Source organism: Seriola dumerili, unplaced genomic scaffold (genome assembly GCF_002260705.1).
Source record: "Seriola dumerili isolate Sdu_G_001 unplaced genomic scaffold, Sdu_1.0 BDQW01000127.1, whole genome shotgun sequence".
Classification (NCBI taxonomy): domain Eukaryota; kingdom Metazoa; phylum Chordata; class Actinopteri; order Carangiformes; family Carangidae; genus Seriola; species Seriola dumerili.
Genome location: NW_019174382.1, coordinates 277,054 through 304,553, shown reverse-complemented (window position 1 = coordinate 304,553; position 27,500 = coordinate 277,054). Strand labels below are relative to the sequence as shown.

The 27,500-nt window shown below is 45.2% G+C and overlaps 3 protein-coding genes across 3 annotated transcripts in view; 2 read left to right on the top strand and 1 right to left on the bottom strand.

The window, feature by feature from the left end:
- Positions 1 to 3,776: 3,776 nt before the first annotated feature.
- On the top strand, positions 3,777 to 7,955 carry LOC111224204 (elongation of very long chain fatty acids protein 6-like). Its single transcript, XM_022748619.1, has 4 exons — positions 3,777 to 3,950; positions 5,708 to 5,839; positions 6,591 to 6,742; positions 6,877 to 7,955. Exons 1-4 carry the CDS (start codon positions 3,847 to 3,849, stop codon positions 7,308 to 7,310), a joined length of 822 nt encoding a protein of 273 aa, XP_022604340.1. The 5' UTR covers positions 3,777 to 3,846; the 3' UTR covers positions 7,311 to 7,955.
- A 1,077-nt stretch (positions 7,956 to 9,032) lies between these two features.
- On the bottom strand, positions 9,033 to 11,777 carry aifm2 (apoptosis inducing factor, mitochondria associated 2). Its single transcript, XM_022748617.1, has 9 exons — positions 11,764 to 11,777; positions 11,157 to 11,331; positions 10,604 to 10,719; positions 10,398 to 10,517; positions 10,229 to 10,321; positions 9,965 to 10,073; positions 9,725 to 9,877; positions 9,312 to 9,512; positions 9,033 to 9,223 (listed from the first exon to the last, which is right to left on the bottom strand). The coding sequence occupies exons 2-9, from the start codon at positions 11,329 to 11,331 to the stop codon at positions 9,072 to 9,074; spliced, it is 1,119 nt and encodes a 372-aa protein (XP_022604338.1). The 5' UTR covers positions 11,764 to 11,777; the 3' UTR covers positions 9,033 to 9,071.
- A 1,978-nt stretch (positions 11,778 to 13,755) lies between these two features.
- ninl (ninein like) overlaps positions 13,756 to 27,500 on the top strand; it is a 40,130-nt gene continuing 26,385 nt past the window's right edge. The window contains exons 1-4 of the mRNA XM_022748601.1: positions 13,756 to 13,772; positions 17,093 to 17,304; positions 18,778 to 18,874; positions 20,984 to 21,186. Coding sequence (XP_022604322.1) covers positions 17,122 to 17,304; positions 18,778 to 18,874; positions 20,984 to 21,186 — 483 coding nt within the window. The 5' untranslated portion in view covers positions 13,756 to 13,772; positions 17,093 to 17,121. The remainder of the gene's footprint in view (positions 13,773 to 17,092; positions 17,305 to 18,777; positions 18,875 to 20,983; positions 21,187 to 27,500) is intronic.

Genomic DNA, 27,500 nt, shown 5'->3' with positions numbered 1-27,500 from the left:
GTTCAGACGATTTGTTAATTATCTCCAGGTTTTGATCCATGAAACAAACATAAAAACATGGAACAGGTTTATACGCACTTTCCCCCGGAGCCCGGGTCTCTCCTGTCGGGTGCGTTTCTGCCTCTTTCTCCGGCTCCAGCCGCTGCTCTCCCCTGAACTCCTTTCAACAACGACTCGGTTTAACGCTCCTCTTTGTGCCTATCCGCAGAAAACACCGAGCTGCTGTGTTTTAAAGCCTTGAATAAACCACGAGGAGACACTCCACAGTTCGGCTGGTGCATATTGGACCCAGAAGAACCGCCTTCGCTGGGTCGTGGACTTTTCCAAGAGACTCGCGGCGCCGTTGGCACCTCTCCGCGGGGTGGACCGTCGTTTGAACAGACAGCCGTTTCCAGACGGAGGCTTGTGGAAGTGGAGATTTCACCAAAGGAAGCGCTGGTTTACCGGAGTGATGTGGACGCCGAGTTAATGAAGATCTGGTCCTGAATCCGGAAACACTTTCACTTTTGTTCAGGCGCGAGTCTGATTGAGTTAAAACCTGAAGAAATCTTAAGACCGCTTGTTTTTCAAAGGGATTTCGGGGAGCGTTCACTTACCTTCCAGGGAGAATGGGATGTAGCGGGGTTTGCAGCTTTCAGAGACCCATGCGACCGAACAGCAGCACCGGCGTGGACTCTGAGTCACCGGCCGGTCCATTCAGCGGTGACGGCGGGGGTAACGACCGAACCGACGGTCGCGGGGAGGGCAGACGTAACGGAGAGCCGACGGAGTAGTCACAGTAACGGCTAGCTAAGTTACGTTACATGCCGGTAGCCGTGAAAGTGCCGCCGGAGACGGAGAGTGTGGTCACCTCCCGCCGCTTCTCTTCTTCTTCTCCTCTCTCTTCTGCGGCTCTTCTCCTTATTTTTTTCGCGATTGCTTGACATTAGTTTACGTTCTCTACGGTGACTTCCACTTCCGCATCGTTTAGGTGACGTAACGGCGACGTAAAGAAACGTCAGACCGGACCGACCAGAAAATGAACACGCACGCGTGCACGCGCACACGCACACACACACACACACATTACTGACTGTCTGCTGGACTGTAACCAGATATTGATCGTCACTTTTAAAATCATCTCACTGTGACAAATGAAACGCTGACTATAAATCAATAATCTGTCTAATCAATAATAATTATACTTTACTGTTAATGTCTTAAAATAGATCAACACACAGTTTATAGTCCAAGCAGACTGGAAATAAGTTGATTTAAAACACTCAATAATAGGTTATTAATAATAATAATACTAACAACAACAACAACAATAATAATAATAATAATTGATATGATAATATCAATTGAATGATTGGAGACTCTAAAATGACCGTGGTGTGGCTGTGAGAGTGAATGGTTGTCTGTCTCTGTGTGTTTGCCCTGCGATGGACTGGCGACCTGTCCAGGGTATAGATAAAAACATTTAAGGAAAGAGGGAAAAACAGATGAAAACAATAACATGAGAACATATGTTCAGATCTATATTCTGTTGAGGGTGACTCTGTGACAGGATGAACCCTAGAAATGAATGAATGAACACACACACACACACACACAGGAGGAGGAGGCGTCAGGTTGTCTCCTGGACACACACACATGAACCTGGTAGTTCTGCTGCTTCAGTTTCTCTTCAGTCACAGAAACAATCAGAGACTCTGATCTCCACCCAGACTGAGACTGAGATTACACTAAGACTGAGTCTGAGTCTGAGACTGAGTCTGAGTCTGAGACTGAATCTGAGACTGAGATTACACTAAAACTGAGTCTGAGTCTGAGACTGAGTCTGAGTCTGAGTCTGAGTCTGAGACTGAGACAGAGACAGAGACTGAGATTACACTAAGACTGAGTCTGAGACTGAGACTGAGTCTGAGACTGAGACTGAGACAGAGACTGAGTCTGAGTCTGAGACTGAGTCTGAGACTGAGACTGAGACAGAGACTGAGTCTGAGTCTGAGACTGAGACTGAGTCTGAGTCTGAGACTGAGACTGAGACAGAGACTGAGTCTGAGACTGAGACAGAGACTGAGACTGAGATTACACTAAGACTGAGTCTGAGACTGAGTCTGAGACTGAGACTGAGACAGACTAAGACTGAGTCTGAGACTGAGTCTGAGTCTGAGACTGAGATTACACTAAGACTGAGTCTGAGACTGAGTCTGAGACTGAGTCTGAATCTGAGACTGAATCTGAGACTGAGACAGAGACTGAGTCTGAGACTGAGACAGAGACTGAGACTGAGATTACACTAAGACTGAGTCTGAGACTGAGTCTGAGACTGAGACTGAGACAGAGACTGAGTCTGAGTCTGAGACTGAGTCTGAGACTGAGACTGAGACAGAGACTGAGTCTGAGTCTGAGACTGAGACTGAGTCTGAGACTGAGACTGAGACAGAGACTGAGTCTGAGTCTGAGTCTGAGACTGAGACAGAGACTGAGACTGAGATTACACTAAGACTGAGTCTGAGACTGAGACTGAGACTGAGACTGAGATTACACTAAAACTGAGTCTGAGTCTGAGACTGAGACAGAGACTGAGACTGAGATTACACTAAGACTGAGTCTGAGACTGAGACTGAGACTGAGATTACACTAAAACTGAGTCTGAGTCTGAGACAGAGACTGAGACTGAGATTACACTAAGACTGAGTCTGAGACTGAGACTGAGACTGAGACTGAGACAGAGACTGAGTCTGAGACTGAATCTGAGACTGAGACAGAGACTGAGACAGAGACTGAGACAGAGACTGAGTCTGAGACTGAATCTGAGACAGAGACAGAGACTGAGACTGAGACAGAGACTGAGACAGAGACTGAATCTGAGACTGAGACAGAGACTGAGACTGAAACTGAATCTGAGACTGAATCTGAGACTGAGTCTGAGACTGAGTCTGAGACTGAATCTGAGACTGAGACAGAGACTGAGTCTGAGACTGAATCTGAGACTGAGACAGAGACTGAGACAGAGACTGAGACAGAGACTGAGTCTGAGACTGAGACTTTTACATTATTAAACCATATTAATAGAAAACTTCATTGCAGTTTATAGAAACTTTTGTGGGAGACAGAGACACGACTAAACCACTGGTTTGATCTAAACATGAACCATATTTAAAAACTTACCAAGACATTTTTATTATATAAACTCTTAATTTGAAAAGTCATCAGCAGCTGTCAGATAAAGGCTGTGCAGTGAAACATGTGACGTGGTGAAGCAGTAACTGAACCTGTAGTAACCGTCGTCAGTCACAGTCAGACTGATACAAACAGTGAGAGGCTGATAATCGACTGTGACCTGGAACAAACTGAAGGTTCAGATTAAACACAGTCACACTCTGTTCTTCAGTCTGTTCTGTGATGACAGCAGGAGATTTAAGATGTTTTAATAAAGTAAAAGAAGGAAAAATATGTGACTAATAAAAGTCCTGCAGGTGTTTTACTGCCGGCTGCTGTCATGTGTAAACCGCTCTGGTTCTTTACATTTGACCCCAAATATAATTAGACTTGATGTGTTTTTTTAAAGATGTTTAAACTTGTTTCTTTGTGAAAAACTTAATCTTTAAATGTATGAACTTTGATATCTGTTGTTCCTGGTTATCCAGTCTGTTCAGTTATTTAAAAAAATGTGATCAGTGAAATTATGAATGAAAGAAGGTGTGTCCTCGAGGCCCCGCCCCCTGATGAGGCTTTAATAAGGAGGGAAAAGGTGAAGCAGCAGACAGTAGGAGGAGAGACAGGAGCTGCAGACTGAGCCGTGTCCTCTGGATTCATTTGTTTCATCACATTAATCAATAACAGCTGATATCGATCATGCTGCAGGTGAACGGGACGGACTTCCACCTCCCGCTGTCGGAGTACAGCTTCGAGCGGCGCTTCGACGAGAGAGGAGCCATAGAGTGGATGCAGGCTAACTGGTGAGCTAACACACTGTATTTAGACCTCCAGGTGACTCAGGTGTTTCCTCTGAGGTTTGATCCTCTGACACGGTCTCGTTTAGTAGAAACATTCAGATGAACCTCGGTCTCTGAGCTGGAGACGCTGCGCGCCGAAATCCGTTGAAAAACATCGTTATTTTTGATTTAACCTCTTCCCGGGAAAAAAGTCCTCACTGTTTAAAGTGTGTAAGAAGCTGTTTCGATGTCTTGGCTCTGGGCTTTGTTTCGGCATAGATACAGTCCATCAACCACCTCTCATTGGAACATAGTTCCACCTTAACCGGTCTGCTCGATACCAAAGTGCTCCACAGCCAACCCGCAGAGAGCGGCCAGGGAGGCAGGGGACACCGTCATATCCCTCCAATTATCTGCTGGTTTGTTGGAATGAAGAGGTTTTATTTTTGTTTTGTTTTGTGCCGAACAGATAAGCTCATTGTCTCTCTAGAAAAGTAAGTGACTGTGTGTGTCTGACGTTCAGGTAATGTACAGATCCGCTGTAAACCTTAAAACTAGTGATTTCTGAAGGGGGTTTGGTGAAGCTTTCGGAGCAGCACAGATTCTTGGAAAACGCGTAACGTTACGTGTTCTCGGGATTACAAAGAGCTAAAAGGAATGTGCCAGAGCCTTACACAAGTGTGCACAGTGCGGACAGTACAGGTGTATCACAGGTGAGTCACTGGGGAGTGATGTCACACCTGAATATTTGTGGTATTTAGTATTTACTTCAGATCCGGTCATTCCAGGTAGATTTCCACTCAGCCCCGCCCACATCTGATCAACGATGAAATATTAAAATATGTGATAAACCTGCTGATGCAAAAATCCCGGTAATGTTCCTGATGAGTTTCTATTGGCACTTCACACCTGTGACAATAACATCTTTATTCATGTCACCAGTAACAATAACAGTCTTTTACTTTGACAGAATTATAAATCCAGGTGGAGAGGAAACAGTGATTTAACAGCTGATGGTGAATGAGAGTCACAGTCAGGCCTCAGGTGTTTAGTGATGATGTCACAGGTGGTTTGACCTGTTCAACAGAAAAATGTAGTTTGTTGTTCGTTGTTGCTGAGCAACAGAGTGACTGTGGCTACAGCCTGGACCACAGCTCAGTGTGAATGTGTTGATGAAAATATTAAAGAAGTAAAAGTGTCAGATTGAGTCTGTTCAACAGTTTCTACTTAGTTTCTTTATTTCACAACTTGTTTATTATTTCTTTATCCAGAGATGAAGAGCTTTTATTCCTGTGAGTTAATGAGGGGAGGAGTTCAACTCCAGAAGAGGAAGTGTTTGAAACCTGAGGGTGAATTTACAGGAGTGAAGTAAATAAAGTTGGTGTGAGTCTGTCGTGTTGTGTCCGGTCAGTAAACACAACAGAGGTGTGACGTCAGCTGATACTGTCCTTCTTTATTCTCTTCATCAGACACTTGTATTAATGTGACCATTTGTCCATCAGTAACCCTGTGTCCCTGCATGTCTCTCTCTCTCTGTGTCTCTCTCTCTCTCTCTCTCTCTCTCTCTCTCTGTCTCTCTCTCTCTCTCTCTCTCTCTGTCTCTCTGTGTCTCTCTCTCTCTCTCTCTCTCTCTGTCTCTCTCTCTCTCTCTCTCTGTCTCTCTCTCTCTCTGTCTCTCTGTCTCTCTCTCTCTCTCTGTGTCTCTCTCTCTGTCTCTCTCTCTCTGTCTCTCTCTCTCTCTGTCTCTCTCTGTCTCTCTCTGTCTCTCTCTCTGTCCACAGGAGTAAGTCGTTTGTGTTCAGCGCTCTCTATGCCGCCCTGGTGTTCGGAGGTCAGCACTACATGAAGCCTCGACCCAAGATGAACCTGCGGCGGCCGCTCGTCCTCTGGTCGCTGAGCCTCGCTCTCTTCAGGTAACACTCTCCTGTCTGACTCTTCATCATCATCATCCTCAGGTCGTTCAGCTGAACTATTTTCTCAGTTTCAAATGAAGGCGTTTCCATGGCGACAACGTTGCCTCCTCCTCCCCCTTGATAAACACAAACTTTAACCGCCTCGGTCTCTATGGTAACAGTGATCTGCTGCTTTAGTGCTCTCTGACGTTAAATAACCAGTTTCCATGACCAATGTACTAACAACACACTGTCTCCATGGTAACCAGCTGTAGTTAGAGCTCGTATCTGAGTTGTGGTTTTGACAGTTTCCTCCTGATCTGTGATTGGTCGACGAGCGCTGACTGAGCAGATCAGTAAGATAGATCAGGTGTGTGTGTGTGTGTGTGTGTGTGTGTGTGTGTGTGTGTGTGTGTGTGTGTGTGTGTGTGTGTGTGTGTGTGTGTGTGTGTGTGTGTGTGTGTGTGGTGTGGTGTGAGATCAGATGAGTTGTCTGGTCGTCGTTGACAACAGAAGCAGTCGGTGGTTGTGACTGAATCGTTGGTTTAATGGAAAGTTAGACTTTTCAAATCGTCTGAAAAAGATGTGAAATAATAAGATGAAGAAAAACAATCGGACTCTGAGCAGCTGCAACATTCAACTAAACTGATTCAGTATTAAAACTGTTGTTGATTGTTTCTGATCAGCTGATCGCAGCAGATCTGAGATGCTGCTTCACATCACGTCTGGTTCTGTGGTCTCATGTGTTCTCTCCTGGTCTCTGTCGGTCCAGTATCGTGGGTGCGGTCCGGACCGGATCCTACATGATCCACATCCTGAGCAGCAGCGGCTTCAGACAGTCCATCTGTGACCAGAGCTTCTACAGCGGCCCGGTCAGCAAGTTCTGGGCCTACGCCTTCGTCCTGAGCAAAGCTCCAGAGCTGGGTCAGTACACACACACACACACACACACACACACACACACACACACACACACACACACACACACACACACACGTGGCGCGACTGATGAATTATCTGTTGTTGTTGATGAACTTCCTGTTGTCTGTGGTCTCCAGGCGACACGGCGTTCGTCGTGCTGAGGAAGCAGAAGCTGCTGTTCCTGCACTGGTACCACCACATCACCGTGCTGCTGTACTCCTGGTACTCCTACAAAGACATGGTGGCCGGCGGCGGCTGGTTCATGACCATGAACTACGCCGTGCACGCACTCATGTACAGCTACTACGCTCTGCGCGCCGCCGGCCTGCGCGTGCCCCGCCCCTTCGCCGTGCTCATCACCAGCGCTCAGATCTCCCAGATGGCCATGGGGCTGACGGTGAGCGGGCTGGTGTACCGCTGGATGCAGGCGGGGGACTGCCCCTCCCACATCGACAACATCGCCTGGGCAGCGCTCATGTACCTCAGCTACCTGCTGCTCTTCTCCAACTTCTTCTACCAGACCTACCTGAGGCGCCGCGGCGCCGAGGCCAAGACCAGCAAGACGGACTAGGACTAGACGGTCTGGAGACTGACGACGAGACCAGAACCTTCGTCTGATGTTTCACACCAGAGACGATAAGCTGAGACCACCTGAGTCCAGCTCTGAGTCTGGATCTGGATCCGGATCCGGTCTGGACCGAGTTTAACAGATTTAGTTTTTTGTCGTGTGTTTTTCATTCAGTCGACCGTCACATGAAAGCGTCTCTCACTCTGAACCGGACTGAAGTGGATCAGGACATGAACTCCAGTTGAACCGGTTTGATGTTCAGGTCTGGAGTCTCTGGGCGTCTGAGTTCAGTGTTCGTCTCCACCCGTCACGTTCCAGCAGGCTGATGAAACCGGCCCCTCCCAGCCTCCTCACACTGGTTTGACTGGTTTCACCTCCTCCTGTCAGTGAGGAGCCAATCAGAGGAGCTGATGCTGCAGCAGAAACTGACTCATGTCTGAGTTTCTAATCCGAGCAGATTAGATCTGATGAGGCGTTCACTGTCCCAACGGCCAGACTGCACCCCGTTCACCCCGGTGATATTGACTTTATACCAATATGAAGTAATTGATCCCTAACGATCATAAATCAATCAGTCTGATCACACAGCAGCTGAAACTGATTCATACTATTGATTCATCTGAATATTTTTTTTCTTCTGTCTGTAAATCGTCAGTTTTCATCAGATGAAACAAAAACAAACAAATCAAATGTTTTTTAATCAATTATCAGATTGTTAAATTCTATTGATCAGCTATTGATTGACTAATTTCATCTTCATTAATCCAGACATGAGAAGTTTCTGCTGCGAGTCCAGATTTTCAAACCATGTTGGTTTACACACGTGAACATGTGACGTGATCACGTGATCCTCCGTCTTTTTTTTTTTATTGTTTCACAAACTCTCTTCATATTTTCAGAAACTCTTTAAGTCTCTGATCTATATATTTATTTATTGATTGATTATTTATGTGACGTATGATGGCGCCTGATTGGCTGCTGGAAGAGTCTCTTATGTTTCACTGACAGATTATTTATATCATGTAAATCACACGGTGAATATTTATGGTTTTGTACTTTTTTCTGTTGTTGATTATTGATCAGCTGACGACGTGTTTTAATATGAACCTGCAGAGAAATGACGACGACAGATTTTCTGAGTGAAAACATTTGAACATCTTCAGGTTTTAATATTTTATTGGTTGTTGAAAAAAATAAAGATGCAGTTTTTAAATGTGTTTTTCAAGCTGAAACTTTATTGGCACAAACATTTAACTGATGAACTGTAACTCCAGACCAGGAAGTGAAACCAGAGGAATATGAGAAGTTTAAAGCTTCACTTTAAAGAACAGTGTTTACAGATTCTGACCAATAACATTTGTGTGTTCATGAAAAAGGACAAAGTTCAATCGGTTAAACTTCAAAATAAAAGCTCACATGACAGTAAAATGTGTTTGTAGTTTAAACTGAGGTCACATGATCACTGAAGTCAGCTGCTGATTTCACAGTAAACATTGTTCAGAAGAAGAGTGTGAGTGTGTGTGTGTTGATGTGGTGTTTGTGGAGTTGTTCGTGTGTGTGTGTCACAGTAAACATTGTTCAGAGAGTGAGAGTGTGTGAGAGTGTGTGTGTGTGTGTGTGTGTGAGTGTGTGTGTGTGTGTGTGTGTGAGTGTGTGTGTGAGAGTGTGTGTGTGTGAGTGAGTGAGTGTGTGAGTGTGAGTGTGAGTGTGAGAGTGAGAGTGTGTGAGAGTGTGTGTGTGTGAGTGAGTGTGTGTGTGTGTGTGTCAGGGTTGTGTCTGCTTCATCTCCCTCCAGCTCTTCCACAGCAGCAGATCTCGACTCTTCCCCAGAGCGACGACACTTCGTGGAAGCTTCAGTCCGTTGAACTGACCCACGCCGTCGTTTCGGCCCATCGCCAGCAACATGGTGATGTTACCTAGCAACCAGCAGAGGCATCATCAGTCAACTGGCCAACCAGCAGCTCCACCAGGTCACTAAGAACACAGACAGGTGTGTGTGTGTACCTGTGTGATAGGACGTCAGCTCCTTCCCTCTCAGACTGTTAGTGATGTTGCTAACGGCGACGGCGGCATGCAGTCCGGCGTGGTACGCCATCTTGGGCTCTTTGACGTTGGCACAGTCGCCCACGGCAAAGATGTTGGAGAAACCTTGGATCTGCAGGTGCTGGTTGACCTTCAGAGCTCCGCTGTCGGTCAGACAGTCAGCTGTCACAGGAACACACACAGGGTCAGCTCCAACCTTTGACCTCAGACATTTCTGTTGACCTCACCTTTACCTGCCCAACACTCATTCAGCTGAATGAGGAACAAACAAGTGTCACTGTTGTTATTCCACTAGACTTTGGAGGTCAAAGGTCACTGTGACCTCACAAAACGTGTGTGTGTGTGTGTGTGTGTGTGTGTGTGTGTGCGCTCACAGAAGCTGGAGGCGTATGCGGCAGAGTTGACCTTGAGTCCGGTGCAGCAGACGATCAGGTCTGTGGTCAGAGTCTCTCCTCGCTCTGTGGAGACCTCCATGTTCCTCTGAGTGACGTTCAGCTGCAGCTCAGACAGAGCCGCCACCTTCTGTCCTGCAAAACACCACAACCAGAATCTGGTCTGAGCCTGACCTGGTCTGAGCCTGGCCACCTGTCTGCAGTGTGAACAGGTGTACATACCCAGCCGCAGCTCCACTCCCTTCTCCAGCAGAACCTCTTTGGCCTGCTGTCGGACGCTGGGCAGCAGCTCCGGGTCGGCCAGTCCGATCCTGGAGTGGATCAGAACCACCTGAACAAGAGGGGGGGCTTTAGACCAGGACCAGGTCTCTGAGCCGAGGAGGATCAGGACCAGAAACAGTGTAAGATCCTTTTAAATTACATCTGCGTGGCAAACACCGGAATACACTTTATCACCAAAAGGGGTCAGAGGTCAGGGGTCATCACCTTCTTGTCTGGATACTCCGTCTTAATCTCAGCAGCCATCTCCACGCCGGTCGACCCCCCTCCCACAACCAACACAGAGTCTGCAGCCTGGACCTACACACACACACACACACACACAGCTGAGTACAGTGATGACCTGTCTCTCCCAGTATCCGTCCCATCATCGTACCTGTTTGACGAAGTCCTCATACGTCTGGACGGCGGTCTGATAAGACGCCAACGTGTTGAACTTCCCGGGGAACGGACCGTCAGTCCCAGTACACAGGATGAGGTGGGAGTACTGGACCTCCTGCAGGAACAGTGACAAGAACAGTTAGCTTAGCTTAGCACAAAGACTGGAAGCGGGGGGAAGCTGTTAGCCTAGCAGCTCCTCACCCTCCCTCCCTGCAGGATGACTGTCTGTCTCTCGGTGTCCACTCTCTCCACTCGGCCCTGAACAAAACTGTCTCCAAACGTCTCAGCGTAGGGGATGAAGGTCCTCTGAGCGAAGCCTGCAGACAGGACACAGGTCAAAGGTCATATAGTGTTGTTAACACTGTCAGGGTTGTTGCTGGAGATCACTGTGACAACAACAAGACTTCAAATATTTTTATAAGCAACAGAAAAAAACATAAGAATATAGAAAATAAAAACAAATGCTAAAACATAGGTCCTACTTAAAAAAAAATGCTAAACTAAAACAAAAAATTCTAAAATTTCTAAATAATAAAAAACAAGAATAAATATTTTTGCCTCAAAATTTGTATGAAAAAAGTAATATTGATTTACCTGCATGTAGAAAAAATCAACTACACTCATTATTAAACCTGATTTTCCTGAAAATAAAAGACTAAAAAAAAGGGAAAAAAATTAAATTCAAAAAATTAAATTATGATTAAAAAAAAAAAAAAAGTAAATTTACTTTTGGTAAATAAAGAGTTGAAGTTACCGGGCTGCACGGAGGCTCGCAGCGCCGCCACGTTGTGATGAAAGGCGTCTCTCAGGTCGATCAGAGTGAAGCTCAGTCCCTCAGACTTCAGCTGCTGAGCGGCCGCGATGCCCCCGAACCCGCCGCCGACCACCACCACATGGACCCCCTCCACTGACGACACCTGACCCCCCATCTCCACACACACACACACACACACACACACACACTTTAAATTTAAAGTAAATGTGACTGTGAGTGGATATAAAGTGTTGGCCTGCACTACTTTAAGTTTACTGAAGTAACTTGAAAGTATTTTACTCTGGGTTTAATTTACACCAAAGTAAAGTAACGTGTTACTTCAGGATCCCAGTGAAAACAGCCATTTCCTTCAAAGTAAAGCTTCTTACGATGTTTTTTAATTTATCCTGGAGTCTTGAATGTTCACCTGTGTTCACCTGTCCTGACTCTGCCGGACAGTGTCTCTGCTCACTAGCATCAGCTGGTGTGTGGAGGAAACACTGTGAGAGTCTTTGTTCCTCGGCTGTGGAAGAGTCTCCTCAGCTCGTGCTGCTGCTCCACACTGACGCTGATGCTGTCACAGATTTCTAACAGGACGTGAACTCACCTGTCGCAGGTAAACGTGTGTGATAGTCCGGACCTGTGGATCGTCTTTACAGTCTTCACGCTCCTAATTCACGTTGTTTCCTGCTCAGCTTTCTTCCTCCGAGCTCCACCCCCTGCCGACTTCAGCTCTCCACCAATCACAGCTCAGCTCTGCTCATCTGAGGGAAGAGAGGCGGGCGGGCCCTGCTGCTACCTTCAAGTGCTGCAGGAAATATTGAAATCTTTGGTAAAATAAACTTTTTGATAAAAGTCCATTCATGTTGATGCAGCAGTACTACTACTACTACTACTACTACCAATAATAATAATAATAATAATAATGATGATGATGATAAAATCTGTTCTTATATAAACCACAGTACATTAATGTAATGTTTAAACTCTGATTTGACCTTTTTTCCCAGGAGACACAAACTCATCATTGAAAAACAACATGAAATTCTTTAAAGAGACTCAGTGTTGATGTCTGAACTTTAAGCCAGTTCACATCTGAAACCATCAACAGAGATCTGAGAGGCCTGAGCTCAGGTCTGACAGAACCAGGCAGAGACAGACAGTCTGGATCCAGGTCATATCAGATCTTATACAAGTTAATAATCAGAACCAGCCTCACAGTTTTATAACAGTGATGTGACATGATGCTGAGTCACATGACGTCAGTGGAGACACTTTACTCACAGATTAATCAATAAGAGACGCTTCTGTCATCTGATTATTTAACCAAACACTGTTAATGGAGTCATGTAGAGGTTTCTGCAGACAGACAGTGAACAGACAGAAGATCATTTATTTAAACACAATAACACATTGTACCAAACAGAGTACTTTAGTTTAAAGTGCTTCAAAAGTACTGTACATGTAAATGTCATTGGCTAAAAATCTCTGTACTACATGTCCAGCAGTTTTTGTTCTTAGTTTCCAACCTGAAAAAATAAAGGACAGTAACTGAAGGATTTAGTTTTTAGTGACAAAGAAAATATCGAAAATACCAAAAAATTCAAAAATACAAAAAAAAAATCAAAAAAAAAAATCAAAAATACAAAAAAAATACAAAAACATAAAAAAAAACTACAAAAAATTCAAAAATATAAATATTAATATAATATAATATAATAATATATTTCAATTTTTTTTAAAAAAACTGTAAAAAACGACATGAGAATATTACACAGAGTCTGTGTGTAATATTCTCCTGTCTGTGTGGCAGCGCCCTCCAGCGGCTCCACTACATACTGCACCGTCATTTATTCGCTCTTACTTTCACAGAATCGACAAGATACAGAAGTGACACAGTGTGAGGCCGGAAACTTACATTTATTCAAAATAAAAGCTTCACCTAAAAATGCCACCTGGGAAGGATTTACCTTGTTATTAATGAACCCTTCATGATTTGAATTTGTCTGTTTCTTTCTTTACTCAGAGTAAAGAAAAGGGCGTGTTGTGCTGTGTCAGTGAACAGCTCATTAGTATCAATGATGGAATAACAAACCTTTTTTCTGAGGCTGTTTTGTTTAATAACACTTTATTTTGCAGGTTTCACAGTTTCCTGTTATTTCATAGAATGGAACAGATACAACCCTACATTCATGGAAAGGACTTTTATTTTGTGTTAATTATATGAAAATGCAGAAAGTGTTTGAATGAGAAACTTACGAGTATTAATTTCAATTAATTAAATAACATAATGATTAGTTCAAAATGACAAAATCACACAAAGAGTGAATCAAATTAAATATATTACTATTAACAACATCAACAGAGGAATATGCGCAGTTATTTGCGCCTTTATTGTGAAAGGTCTGACCGGAAGTCTTTCCTCGTACATAAGCCGTAGCTTCAGTTGACGGTTGTCGGTCAGTCGGTGCCCGCCTGCTCCGTTACTCTCGGTTCATGTCGGAGGTTTAGCGGCGGACTGTCCGGAGCTCAGAGACTCTTTGATGGAGGAAACGTGAAGTTTTACCGGAGAGGACCGGAGGGAGGAGGAGGGGGAGGGGGAGAACTTTTCCCGCGGTAAGATTAAACCTAAAACTAAAACTAACGTAACTAACATTTACAGTGAACTTCTTGTAGTTACCGGACAGGCAGATATATCCGTTAGTGACGTAGCTGCTGTTCGGTTTGTGTGAAACGACTTTTTAAACGTTTTTCTCACTGACTCATGAGTGTTGTGGTCGTTTTGTGTGTCGGTGGAGCCGCGAGCCTTTTGTCCCCGCGGCTCCGTTCCCATGGTGAAGCTTCATCAGCTCGCGAGACTGACCGGGCAGTTATCGGTCTTTATCGGTGTAACGTCACCGCGAACTGCCGTCGTTCACTGTGACGTTACACACAAACTTATTCTGAAACTGCATCAGATGTGAGAGGGATCGTCATGATTTATAAGGATAAGGAGCACAGAGGGATGCAGTTAGAGCTGAGGGATATAAAATGAGCACAGAGGGATGCAGAATGAGCACAGAGGGATGCAGAATGAGCTCAGAGGGATGCAGAATGAGCACAGAGGGATGCAGTTAGAGCTGAGGGATATAAAATGAGCACAGAGGGATGCAGAATGAGCACAGAGGGATATAAGATGAGCACAGAGGATGCAGAATGAGCTAAGGGATATAAGATGAGCACAGAGGGATGCAGAATGAGCACAGAGGGATGCAGAATGAGCTCAGAGGGATGCAGAATGAGCTCAGAGGGATATAAGATGAGCACAGAGGATGCAGAATGAGCTAAGGGATATAACATGAGCACAGAGGGATGCAGAATGAGCTCAGAGGGATATAAGATGAGCACAGAGGGATGCAGAATGAGCACAGAGGGATGCAGAATGAGCACAGAGGGATGCAGAATGAGCTCAGAGGGATGCAGAATGAGCTCAGAGGGATATAACATGAGCTCAGAGGGATATAAGATGAGCAAAGAGGGATGCAGAATGAGCACAGAGGGATATAAGATGAGCACAGAGGGATGCAGAATGAGCACAGAGGGATGCAGAATGAGCACAAAGTGTCATGTATCGAAGACAAAGGGACACAATAGACCAGGAAGGGAAGTAAAATGTGTTTATTCAGGTTCAGTTTATGATGTATACATGGTGTGTACAGTTTTGCATGAAAACATTTTATATATATATGTGTGTGTATATATGGATATTTAAACACTGAAGAGGAGCAGTTAGAATGAGTCAAGAGAAAATGACGTTAGAGTCATTAATAACTAATATATATTTAATAATTAATAACCACAGAGATCTGCTGTTACAAACTGTTCATCACTGATTATACAGATAAATATGGAGTGTCCACTGATACATTAATGTTTAGTCAGACGAGTCTTCACTTCTTCACTTCAGATATTCCCTTATTTAAACCATATTTTTTTAATTTCATGCTGCTGTAATTATATTGATATGTTTATGTTTTAACTGTCTAATAGAGCTGTTTTTATTATTGATTTATTTGCCAATTATTTTCTCAGATAATTGAATATTTACTTAAAATGTCAGTAATATAGTGAGAATTCTCCATCACAGTTGTATTTATATTTATACTTTGTCTCTTAAAAATTCACTTCATTATTATAAAGAGAGAAAAGTGAAGCTGTAGTGACTTTTTGTGATTTTAGTTTGATAGTTGACAGTTTTTCAGCTCCACAGTTCACTGTGTGTTGAGGTTTGACAACAGGAAATGACAACAGGGATTAGTAAAATAAAAGCTGATACAGAGACACAGAGTAAGATACAGTAAAATATTCTGTTAACAATGACAGCTCAGTATGTTACATCAGAAATGAAGGTCTTTCAGTGTCCAGCTGAGGAAGGTCAGTGTGGCTGTGTGCAGGGAAACTGATGAAGATGATGGTGAACTGATGAGCGCAGATTACTGATGATATAACAGACACAGGGGGAGGAGGGGCAGATGTTTCCAGCTGCTGAAATCAACAACAAAACAGAAAGTCTCCACTCTGTGACAGACTGTTTCTCCTCTCAGCTGATAACATCATGTTGACTCCTCACAGCGTCTGATAGCAGGAAATATTTCAGCAATCTGAGACATTTCTGGAGTTCATCCATTAGACAGGAGCAAACCCCCGGAGAGAAGGTGGTTCCACTTTGTTCTACAGCTGCTGTTTAGACAGGAGGCTGAAAACTACAGTCAGATAATACACAGATCAATATTTACTGATCAAACAATCAATATTTACTGATCAGACGCAGAGCAAACTGTTGAAGAGATTTCTTGATCTTTCTATGAAACACTATACTAACGTCAGTTTTTGAACTTACCTACTACATCACGTACTAGCTTTTTCTTAAAAACTTAAACATATGAACAATGATAATATTAGATTATATAATATGATAATTAAATGTAACACCACAGATAAACCGAGCTGCAGAGGAGGTTCTATTTGACACATACTGTCAAGACCAGGCCAGGGTTCTAGGTGATGAACTGGATGCTGATCTCATCTCATCTCATCTCGTCTCGTTTCATCTCGTCTCATCTTTTTTCATCTTGTCTCATCTTGTCATGTTTCATCTCGTCTCATCTCGTCTCTTCTCATTACGTCTCATCGTCTCATTTTGCCACGTTTCATCTCGTCTCATCTCTTCTCGTCACGTCTTTTCTCATCTTGTCTCATCTCGTTTCATCTCGTCTCTTCTCATCACGACTCATCTCGTTACGTCTCGTCTCATCTTGTCTCATCTCGTCACGTCTAATCTCGTCTCTTCTCATCTTGTCTCATCTCTTCTCACTTCGTCACTTTTCGTCTCATCTCGTCTCATCTTTTCTCATATTTTCTCACCTCGTCTCATCTTGTCACTTTTCATCTCTTCTCACCTCGTCTCATCTCGTCATGTTTCGTCTCATCTTGTCTCATGTCTTCTTATCTCATCTTCTCTCGTCACGTTTTATCTCATCTCCTCTTGTCACTTTTCATCTCTTCTCACCTCGTCTCATCTCGTTACATCTCCTCTCGTCTCATCTTGTCTCATCTCGTCTCATCTCGTTACGTCTCATCTCTTCTCATCTCGTCACGTTTCATCTCGTCTCCTCTTGTCACTTTTCATCTCTTCTCATCTTGTCTCATCTCGTCACGTGTCATCTCTTCTCACCTCGTCTCATCTTGTTACATCTCTTCTTGTCTCATCTCGTCTCCTCTTGTCTCATCTCGTCTAATCTCTTCTCATCTCGTCACGTTTCATCTCGTCTCCTCTTGTCACATCTCGTTTAATCTCTTCTCATCTTGTGTCTTCTCATCTTTTCTTGTCTCGCCTTGTCTCCTGAGAGTCCTGAGTGAAACTCTGCCTCAGTGTTTCCTGTGTGTTTGTTCTCCAGGTGAAGCTGTTGCAGCGTGATGCGTCGGGATGGAGGAGGCGGAGCACACTCACTACGTCGCCCAGCTGAAGGCGGAGTTCGACAGCTGCGACACGACAGCCACCGGCTTCCTGGACAGAGACGAGCTGACGGCGCTCTGCCAGAAGCTGCAGTTGGACGCTCACCTGCCGCTGCTGCTGGACACACTGCTGGGCGAACGCACCTACGCCAGGGTGAGAGACGGCGTTTCAGTCGGCCATTGCTGGACTAAGACCTCTGAACTGTCACTGTGTGTTAATGCAGATAATTACCATCTTTATTTACAGAGTAAATCCACGTCACAAAGTGTTTGACACAAGCAGCAAAAAAGGATACATGACACATGAAATCAAGGAGTTTGAAAGAAGAAAAACAGGAATAAAACCAACACAGAGTTAAGAGAAATAAAACACTTGAGGGGAAGATCTCTGATGAAAGGGATTTAAAGGAGGTCACAGACTCAGTCGACCTGATTTCCTCTGGCAGATCGTCCCAGAGCCTCGAGGCCCGACAGCAAACCCTCCGTCCCCTTTAGTTTTCAGCCTCAACAGATAAAAGACCAAATCCAGACAGAGAGATGTCGTCAGAGTAAAACCTTTCAGCAGTGAAGCTCTGACCTTTGTCTGTGTTTAGCTCTTTAAATTCTTTCCCTCATGCTAACTTTGAGTTTTTAAGTTACTTCTCTGACAGGACGGTGTAGAGAGACTCAAAGAGCCTCAGCTGTTAGGTCACACAGAGCTTAACTTTGATTTAAAGCAACAGCGAGTACAGGACCTGTAGTTTTAATAGCACTTTAACACAAGCTCATTATCTGAATACTGTCATTAACTGGGCCTTAAAATGCCCTTGAATTAATTAATTAATTAATTAATTTGAATGACTTCAAGAAATGTTAATGACCAACTCTCAACATCTCTGCAGCTCTGTGGCTTTTCAGCCTCTTTTAGCTCCTAGTTTTGGAGTTCGGTGTTTTCACCTCTGTCCTCCACCTGCCTGTCCTCTATCTGCCTGTCCTCCACCTGTCTGTCCTCTACCTGTCTGTCCTCCACCTACCTGTCCTCCACCTGTCTGTCCTCTATCTGCCTGTCCTCCACCTGCCTGCCCTCCACCTGCCTGTCCTCCACCTGTCTGTCCTCTATCTGCCTGTCCTCCACCTGTCTGTCCTCCACCTGTCTGTCCTCTACCTGCCTGTCCTCTACCTGTCTGTCCTCTACCTGCCTGTCCTCTACCTGCCTGTCCTCTACCTGCCTGTCCTCTACCTGTCTGTCCTCTACCTGCCTGTCCTCTACCTGTCTGTCCTCTATCTGCCTGTCCTCTACCTGCCGGTCCTCTACCTGTCTGTCCTCCACCTGTCTGTCCTCTACCTGCCTGTCCTCTACCTGTCTGTCCTCTACCTGTCTGTCCTCTACCTGCCGGTCCTCCACCTGTCTGTCCTCCACCTGTCTGTCCTCTACCTGCCGAGCAGCAGAGAGAAGACAGACAGTCAGAGAGCAGCTGGTGAACATGGTGGAGACCAAACACAGAGCTAAAAGAGAGGGAACTGTGCTGTTTGATCACATATTAGACAACAACTTAACAACCTGATAATATTTCAGACTTTGTGTTTACAGCTGTTCTGCCAGTGAATAGTTCAGTGAATACAGTAAATCTCTGTGTTTGTTCCTCAGGTGAACTTTGAGGAGTTTAAAGAAGGCTTTGTCGCCGTCCTGTCTCGCTCCCTGGACTTCAGCACATCAGAGGACGACAGCAGCTACCTGGAGCCAGGTGAGAGACATGAGGGGGTGGGACTCAAGGTTCACAATGGAAATGTTCAGACAAAGAAAATATAAGATTTTCATCATTTTATATAAATTTTCTCTTCAGACACACACACACACACACACACACACACACAACACCATGCACACAGAACACACACAACACACACAACACACACATAGCACACACACGACACACACACACACACACACACACATGCACAGCACAACACACACACACAACACACACACACACACAACACAAGACACACACAGCACACACACACACATCACAGCACACAGACACAAACACACCACACAACACATGCACACAGACACACACACAACACAACACACACACACACACACTTGCAACAAAAACTAGAGACACACACACACACACACAAACATACACAAACACACACACACACACACACACACACGCGGGACAGTGTGATAGAGATGCTCAGTGTGTGGCTGATCAGTATTGAATCTGTATTGATCAGTGTGGTGTTCACTGTGGATTGATAACAGTCGCAGCAGGAAGATAAGATGCCGTGCTGCTCACTAAAGATTTATTTCAATACTGTAAGCAAAGCAAAGTTTATTTCTGGAGCACATGTCACAGACAAAAGGTACAGATCAAACTCTTCACTTTTATTTTGATCTAAAACAAAGACTATCTGATTTATTCTGTTGTTGTTAAATGTGATAAATTATATGTAGATTATTGTTTCATTTCTTTATTGTGGTTAATGTGGGTCAGAGTTCACACTAACCTCTGGGCTGAGCAGAGGTGGATGTGTATATATGACACAATACTGAAACATTAAAGCTCCTCCAGTGTAAAGGTCTGTGTCCATGTGTAGTGTGATTATAGATCAGCTCTAGCTTCTATATTAATACTGTGAAAGTATCAAAGCCTCAGTCCACAGAGAAATGCACACAGCCTGTATTCAGAAACTGAGCCTTAAAACCAGCCGTCAGGACTTCTGGAACTTTGTGATGTCACAACAAAGCAGTCACCAAGCCCCGCCCACCTGGACCCACCATCCAAACCTTGCAGGATTTGGTTTCTCTGAGTGTTTTTACCTGAAATCTGCTTTATTTTTATTGGATCACTCAGAAAACAGCAAGCCAATCAGAAGAGAGGCTCAGAGCCTCCTCTCTTCTGATTGGCTCACAGACCTGTTGTTACTAGAGCTCCAGAGAGAAGCCTGAGAGAGGAGATGTGAAACTACACTGAGATGCGTTTTATATCTTCTGATGGATCAACACTTCAAATAAAACACAGAAGAAGAAGAAACATGGAGCTTTAAACATTTATTTGTGATTTTGAGGTTAATAAAAAACTTTTTTAGACAATAAAGATCAACATTATTGATCCCAATGAAGAACAGATGCAAAGTGAAGACATATAACCTTAAAAATAGAAAACATTACATTATTTATATCAGATCAGAATACAACAAAGAATAGAGAATAAGAAGCAAGATTATAAAGATAGATATAAAAATATGTCCTTATAGTAGGATATGAACCACTACTGTTGAGAGGTGATAGTTAAAATATACTATATGAATATATACATCATATGGGGTTAGGGTTAGGAGAAGTGTTGCACTTGTTTGTACCGTCAGAATCAACATCCACTACATGTAAAGTCAGGGAGTGAGAACCAAAAATAAAAGGTGTGATCATATACACACAACACACAAATGATAAGAGAAGAAGTTCACGTGATTCACGTCACAGCTGAGACGTTTGATGATTGTTCAACTTTCAGTCACTGAGAAACAATTGGGAACATTTGATGAAGCAGTTTCAGTCTCAGGTCGATTTTCATTAAGCTGAAGGAAGTGTGTGTAGAAACCATCAGTGTGTTGGAGGAGTCCTGGTCCTGGTCTCAGGCTGTGTCAGGTCCTGGTCCTGGTCTCAGGCTGTGTCAGGTTCTGGTCCTGGTCTCAGGCTGTGTCAGGTCCTGGTCCTGGTCTCAGGCTGTGTCAGACTCCAGTCATTAATTAGCTTCTAGTTTGTGGCTCCTCTTCTCTCTCTCTTCTCTGACGTACATACAACCTGTCAGTCAGTCCCTCCATCACTTTCCCGCTCTCCGCAGTCGTTCCAGAGGAGGTGAAGCCGAAGTTCGTGAAGGGGACCAAGCGCTACGGCCGACGCTCCCGTCCTGACAGTAAATATGGCGCCGCGCTGACCTGCGACTCGGAGGACTCGCCACCGTCCAGGACCGAGGCCACGGACTCGTCACCGGCCGGCGTCCGCAGAGCCAAACTGAGGCGGTCCACGTCTCTGGAGAGCGTCGAGGTGAGACCCGTTCATGATGTCCTTCCTGTTCCTCTGAGTTACCGGAGACATCTTGTTTTCAGGTCGTCCGTCCGTCTCAGTCTCATGATATCTCAGTAACTGGAGGGAACTTCTAATTCTGCACAAACATTCACTAGGACTCAAGGATGATTTGATTAGATTTTGGTGGTCAAAGGTCAAAGGTCAAGATCGCAGTGCCCTCATGTTGAATGCAAAGAATAACTCATGAATTCATTCAGTCATTTTGACAAAGTTTAACTCAAATATCTGATGACATTTTATATCCAAAAGGTCAAAGGTCAACATCATAATGTCCTGTAAAAACACCTCTGGTCATTATTCATCTGTGTGACTGGAGTGACTGAGACCATGTTTACTGAGGAAGCAACCAGGAGGCGGGAAATCTAGTTCAAAATAATCAGAGTGTTTACACCTGAAGCTGCAGGTAGAGACTGACTGAGCCAGTGAAGAGGATTAAAAACAGAAATATTCAATAAATAATCTGATTATATTGTTTATTGAAAAGTGATCACACGGAGTCACATGGAGAAAAACCAGAGGACAAACATGTTCCAAGACTGAATTTTTATTTATTTTACTTTACTTTACTTATTAGAATTCTGAATGAGGATTTCTTACCTGTGGAACAGAGACTCACCTCTCTCTGTTCCTGCTGCTGTCATGATGCTGTGACCTCTGACCTTTGACCTTACTGTTACGGCAGATAAAGGAGTCAGAGTTTATTCTCCTCAGAGACTGAGAGTCTCTGAGAGATGATGATAATGTGAAGGAAAGCAGGAGGCACCAGCTGTGTGTTTATACACACACACACACACACACACACACACACACACACACGGTCTGAATGAAGGTTATTGTGTGCTCTGTGCTGGCTGGGTGAGGTTGGTCTCAAATATCCAGACGTGGTGAATACCTGAGGGGGGAGACGGGGGGAGGAGGTAGGGAGGAGTCGGCTGGGGGAGGTTTGGTGGTTTTGGGGGCGTTTTTCAGGAAGTGGGATTGTGAGGAATGTGTCTGCTGGCAGACGCTCGGCACTGGTCTGGCTGCAGATCAAAGATGCGTCACTGTGTTTCTCTGGGTCGGTTTGACTTTTGTTTCTGTGGAAAAGAAACTTTTCAGCTGCTGATTTTGAAAAGGTCAAAGAGGTTCTGCTCCTCTCTGCTCCTCTCTGCTCCTCTCTGCTCCTCTCTGCTCCTCTCTGCTCCTCGCTTCTCCTCTCACCTCGTCGCTGCTCCTCGCTGCTCCTCTCTGCTCCTCTCACCTCCTCTCTGCTCCTCTCTGCTCCTCTCTGCTCCTCTCTGCTCCTCTCTGCTCCTCGCTTCTCCTCTCACCTCGTCGCTGCTCCTCGCTGCTCCTCTCTGCTCCTCTCACCTCCTCTCTGCTCCTCTCTGCTCCTCTCTGCTCCTCTCTGCTCCTCTCTGCTCCTCTCTGCTCCTCTCTGCTCCTCTCTGCTCCTCTCTGCTCCTCTCTGCTCCTCTCTGCTCCTCTCTGCTCCTCTCTGCTCCTCTCTGCTCCTCTCTGCTCCTCTCTGCTCCTCTCTGCTCCTCTCTGCTCCTCTCACCTCCTCTCTGCTCCTCTCTGCTCCTCTCACCTCCTCTCACCTCCTCTCTGCTCCTCTCTCCTCCTCTCTGCTCCTCTCTGCTCCTCTCTCCTCCTCTCTGCTCCTCTCTGCTCCTCTCTCCTCCTCTCTGCTCCTCTCTGCTCCTCTCTGCTCCTCTCTGCTCCTCTCTGCTCCTCTCTCCTCCTCTCTGCTCCTCTCTGCTCCTCTCTCCTCCTCTCTGCTCCTCTCTGCTCCTCTCTGCTCCTCTCTGCTCCTCTCTGCTCCTCTCTGCTCCTCGCTGCTCCTCTCACCTCCTCTCTGCTCCTCTCTGCTCCTCTCTGCTCCTCTCTGCTCCTCTCACCTCCTCTCTGCTCCTCTCTGCTCCTCTCACCTCCTCTCACCTCCTCGCTGCTCCTCTCTGCTCCTCTCACCTCCTCTCACCTCCTCTCTGCTCCTCTCTGCTCCTCTCACCTCCTCTCTGCTCCTCTCTGCTCCTCTCACCTCCTCTCTGCTCCTCTCTGCTCCTCTCACCTCCTCTCTGCTCCTCTCTGCTCCTCTCACCTCCTCTCTGCTCCTCTCACCTCCTCTCTGCTCCTCTCACCTCCTCTCTCCTCCTCTCTGCTCCTCTCTGCTCCTCTCACCTCCTCTCTGCTCCTCTCTGCTCCTCTCACCTCCTCTCTGCTCCTCTCTGCTCCTCTCTCCTCCTCTCTGCTCCTCTCTGCTCCTCTCACCTCCTCTCTGCTCCTCTCTGCTCCTCGCTGCTCCTCTCACCTCCTCTCTGCTCCTCTCTGCTCCTCTCACCTCCTCTCTGCTCCTCTCTGCTCCTCTCTGCTCCTCTCTGCTCCTCTCACCTCCTCTCTGCTCCTCTCTGCTCCTCTCTGCTCCTCTCACCTCCTCTCTGCTCCTCTCTGCTCCTCTCTGCTCCTCTCACCTCCTCTCACCTCCTCTCACCTCCTCGCTGCTCCTCTCTGCTGCTTCACTTTGTTGTTGTCAGACTCCACTTCCTCTTCATCATGCTCTCTGATGTCACTGTGATGTCATCTTCAGTGTCCCAGTGTGGATCACATCCTGCTTCGTATCTACATCAGTATCACCTGATTAACCAATGATATTGATCAGTTTGGTATGGGTTGTTTTTGAGTCCAGATCTATAGATTATTGTCTCGGCTCTGTGGGACACTGTGACTCCTCCTCCTGCTGATATCAGAACAAATCAGGAGGTTTCAGAGGTTCTGTGAGTTTGAAATATGACGCCTGTGAAATACATGAATATTCAGTCACTCAAACGCACCACATTCAATCTCACGTTCTGATATAGAGTCAAACTCTGTTTCCCAGAATGCTTCACCTGTCAAGTCCCCAGCTCCACAGCTACATACAGTACAGACAGAGTAGAGACAGAGAAGGGGCAGTAGATTCAGAGTAGAGACAGAGTAGATACAGAGTAAAGACAGTACAGACAAAGTAGAGACAGTAGAGACAGAGTAGAGACAGAGTAGAGACAGAGTAGGGACAGTAGATACAGTAGAGACAGAGTATAGAAAGAGAAGAGACAGAGTAGAGACAGAGTAAGTACAGAGTAGAGACGGAGTAGATACAGAGTAGAGACAATAGAGACAGAGGAGATAGAGAGTAAAGACAGTAAGGACAGTACAGACAAAGTAGAGACAGTAGAGATAGAGTAGGGACAGTAGAGACAGAGTAGAGGCAGAGTAGATACAGAGTAAAGACAGTACAGACAAAGTAGAGACAGTAGAGACAGAGAAGAGACAGTAGAGACAGAAGATACAGTAGAGACAGAGTAGGGACAGTAGATACAGTAGCAACAGAGAAGAGACAGTATAGACAAAGAAGAGACAGAGTAGAGAGAGTAAATACAGAGTAGAGTCAGAGTAGAAACAGTAGAGACAGAGGAGATACAGAGTAAAGACAGTAAGGACAGTAAAGACAAAGTAGAGCTAGAGTAGGGACAGTAGAGACAGAGTAGAGGCAGTAGATACAGTAGAGACAGAGTATATACAGAGTAGAGACAGTATATACAGTAGAGAAAGAGTAGATACAGAGTAAAGACAGTAGATACAGTAGAGACAGTAGATACAGAGTAGATGCAGTAGAGACAGTATATACAGGAAAGACAGAGTAGATACAGAGTAGAGACAGTAGATACAGTAGAGACAGTGGAGACAAAGTAGAGACAGTATAGACAGTAGAGACAAATTAGAGACAGTATATACAGTAGAGACAGTATATACAGTAGAGACAGAGTAGAGACAGTAGATACAGTAGAGACAGTAGAGACAAATTAGAGACAGTATATACAGTAGAGACAGTATATACAGTAGAGACAGAGTAGATACAGAGTAGAGACAGTAGAGACAGTAGATAGTGGATGGATGAAAGGTAGACAGAGTAGATAAAGAGTAGAGACAGTATATACAGTAGAGACAGAGTAGATACAGAGTAGAGACAGTAGAAACACAGAAGGGACAGTAGAGTTACATCAAACTGACTCCACATCACTTTCTGAGTCTGAAATCATTGAAGTGTTTTTATGTAACTGCAGATTAAAGACTGTAACCCTCTCTCTCTTTCTCTCTCTCTCTCTCTGTCTCTCTCTCTCTCTCTCTCTCTCTCTCTCTCTCTCTCTGTCTCTCTCTCTCTCTCTCTCTCTCTCTCCCTCTCTCTCTCCTTTGCTCTCTCCCTCTCTCTCTCCCAGTCTCTGTCTCTCTCTCTCCTTTGCTCTCTCCCTCTCTCTCTCCCAGTCTCTGTGTGTGTGGGTGTCTCTCGGCCAGTTTGTCACTGTAGAGTTCACTGAGCTCCAGCAGCTGAAATCTCTTATAAATACTTCACATTCACACAGTTACATAAAGGGTTTAAAGAGAGAGACACAGGGGAGACGGAGATCTGCAGGGTCCCACATTCCAGCTGATGGGTGGATGGATGAAAGGATGAATTGATGGATGGTGGATGGATGAAAGGATGGATGGGTGGGTGGATGGATGAAAGGTTTGATGGGTGGGTGAAAGGAATGAAAATGAAGTGAAGAAGATTTCTACTGTTTGAATTTGGTTTGAAAAGTTTCTGCTGGAAGAAAAGTAGAAAAAGTCAACAGGTTCAAATTTCCCAAGACGTCCTGACGGGGGGGGTCCATGCTAAAGCGTTTAGCGTGACAATGGGGTCATAAAGTGAACACACACTTCACACACACACACACACACACACACAACACACACACACACACACACAACACTCACTCACTCACTCACTCAACTCACTCACTCACTCACTCAACGTCACGATTCACTCACACAGCCACACACTCACTCATAACACACACACACACAATATGTTTTCAATTCTATGCAGACGTAAATGACCGCTAGGAATTCCTTTCTGATCAACTGTTTGGTCTGTTGGCATTACTGCACCACACACACAACACACACACTCACGCAAACACTCTCTCACACAACACACATCACACACTCACACTCACACTCTCTCACACACACACACTCACACACAGACAACACACACAACACACACACACACACACAGACACACACACACAACACAACACTCACCACTCACCACACACACACACACAGTACACAGTCACACACACACAGACACACAGTCAACACACACACACACACACAGAACACACCACACACCACCTCACGCACACACCACACACACCAGTCACACACACACACATCTCACACATAACACAATTCACAGACACACAACACACACACACAACACACACCTCACTGCACACACACACACACAGTCACACACAACACACTCTCACAACACACACTCAACACACACACACACACACACTCACACACACACACAGTCCACACACACACACTCTCCACAACACACACACACACACACTCCTCACACACACACACTCACACACACACACAACACACTCACAACACACCACACACTCACTCAACACAACAACACACACACAACACACCTCACACACAGAATGCACACACACACACACACACTCACACACACCACACTCACACACACTCACACACACACACACTCACTCACACACAACACACACACACACCACACACACACACCACACACACACCCCCTTCCATACTTTCCTCTCCAGCATTCCTCTAGTCACACTCGGCTTTAGTTCAAACTAGTTTAACGGGCTGGTTAACAGTGATGACAAGTGCGGTGCAGGTCGTTGTTGAACCTCCATGTTTTCTTCTGCAGAGCCTGAGAAGTCCGATGAGGAGGCAGGAAATCTGAGGGCAACGTCCTAGCCAGACTTTTCAAGTCTAAAAGTACTGTCTACTGTTCGTTTACAGACTCATCGGTTTCCTCTCAGAACCTGAACTGAGAACCATGTGAATCTTTTGTTTTGAGGGTTCCTCTTGTGTTCAGAGAACAGGACGTCCATGAACGACCCACAGCGGTTGGACTCTATAACAGACATATTTATATTTTAATACAGTGACGTATTTATACATTTTTCATTTAACACACGTGACTTAAAAAGGATGATGTCAAAACTCTGTCTGTTGAGTTAAATAAGAAGCTACAAGGCAGCAGCTGTTAGTCCAGATCACCGGCAGCTGGTTAAGTCCAGATCACCGGCAGCTTGGTTAGTCCAGAATCACCGGCAGCTGGTTAGTCCAGATCACTAGCACCGTCACAGATACTAAACTTCAGTCTGGTCCAATACCCAGGAAAGAGATTGCAGTACGAAGAGCTC

What these genes read in the sequence shown, in the direction of transcription:
- LOC111224204 (XM_022748619.1), top strand. Translation starts at nt 3,847, where the DNA reads ATGCTGCAGGTGAACGGGACGGACTTCCACCTCCCGCTGTCGGAGTAC. An exon ending in GAGTGGATGCAGGCTAACTG is followed by an intron (nt 3,951 to 5,707) that starts GTGAGCTAACAC and finishes CTCTGTCCACAG; the next exon opens with GAGTAAGTCGTTTGTGTTCA. An exon ending in CTGAGCCTCGCTCTCTTCAG is followed by an intron (nt 5,840 to 6,590) that starts GTAACACTCTCC and finishes CTGTCGGTCCAG; the next exon opens with TATCGTGGGTGCGGTCCGGA.
- aifm2 (XM_022748617.1), bottom strand. Translation starts at nt 11,331, where the DNA reads ATGGGGGGTCAGGTGTCGTCAGTGGAGGGGGTCCATGTGGTGGTGGTC. An exon ending in GGGAGTGGAGCTGCGGCTGG is followed by an intron (nt 9,878 to 9,964) that starts GTATGTACACCT and finishes GGTGTTTTGCAG; the next exon opens with GACAGAAGGTGGCGGCTCTG. An exon ending in GCTGACGTCCTATCACACAG is followed by an intron (nt 9,224 to 9,311) that starts GTACACACACAC and finishes GCTGGTTGCTAG; the next exon opens with GTAACATCACCATGTTGCTG.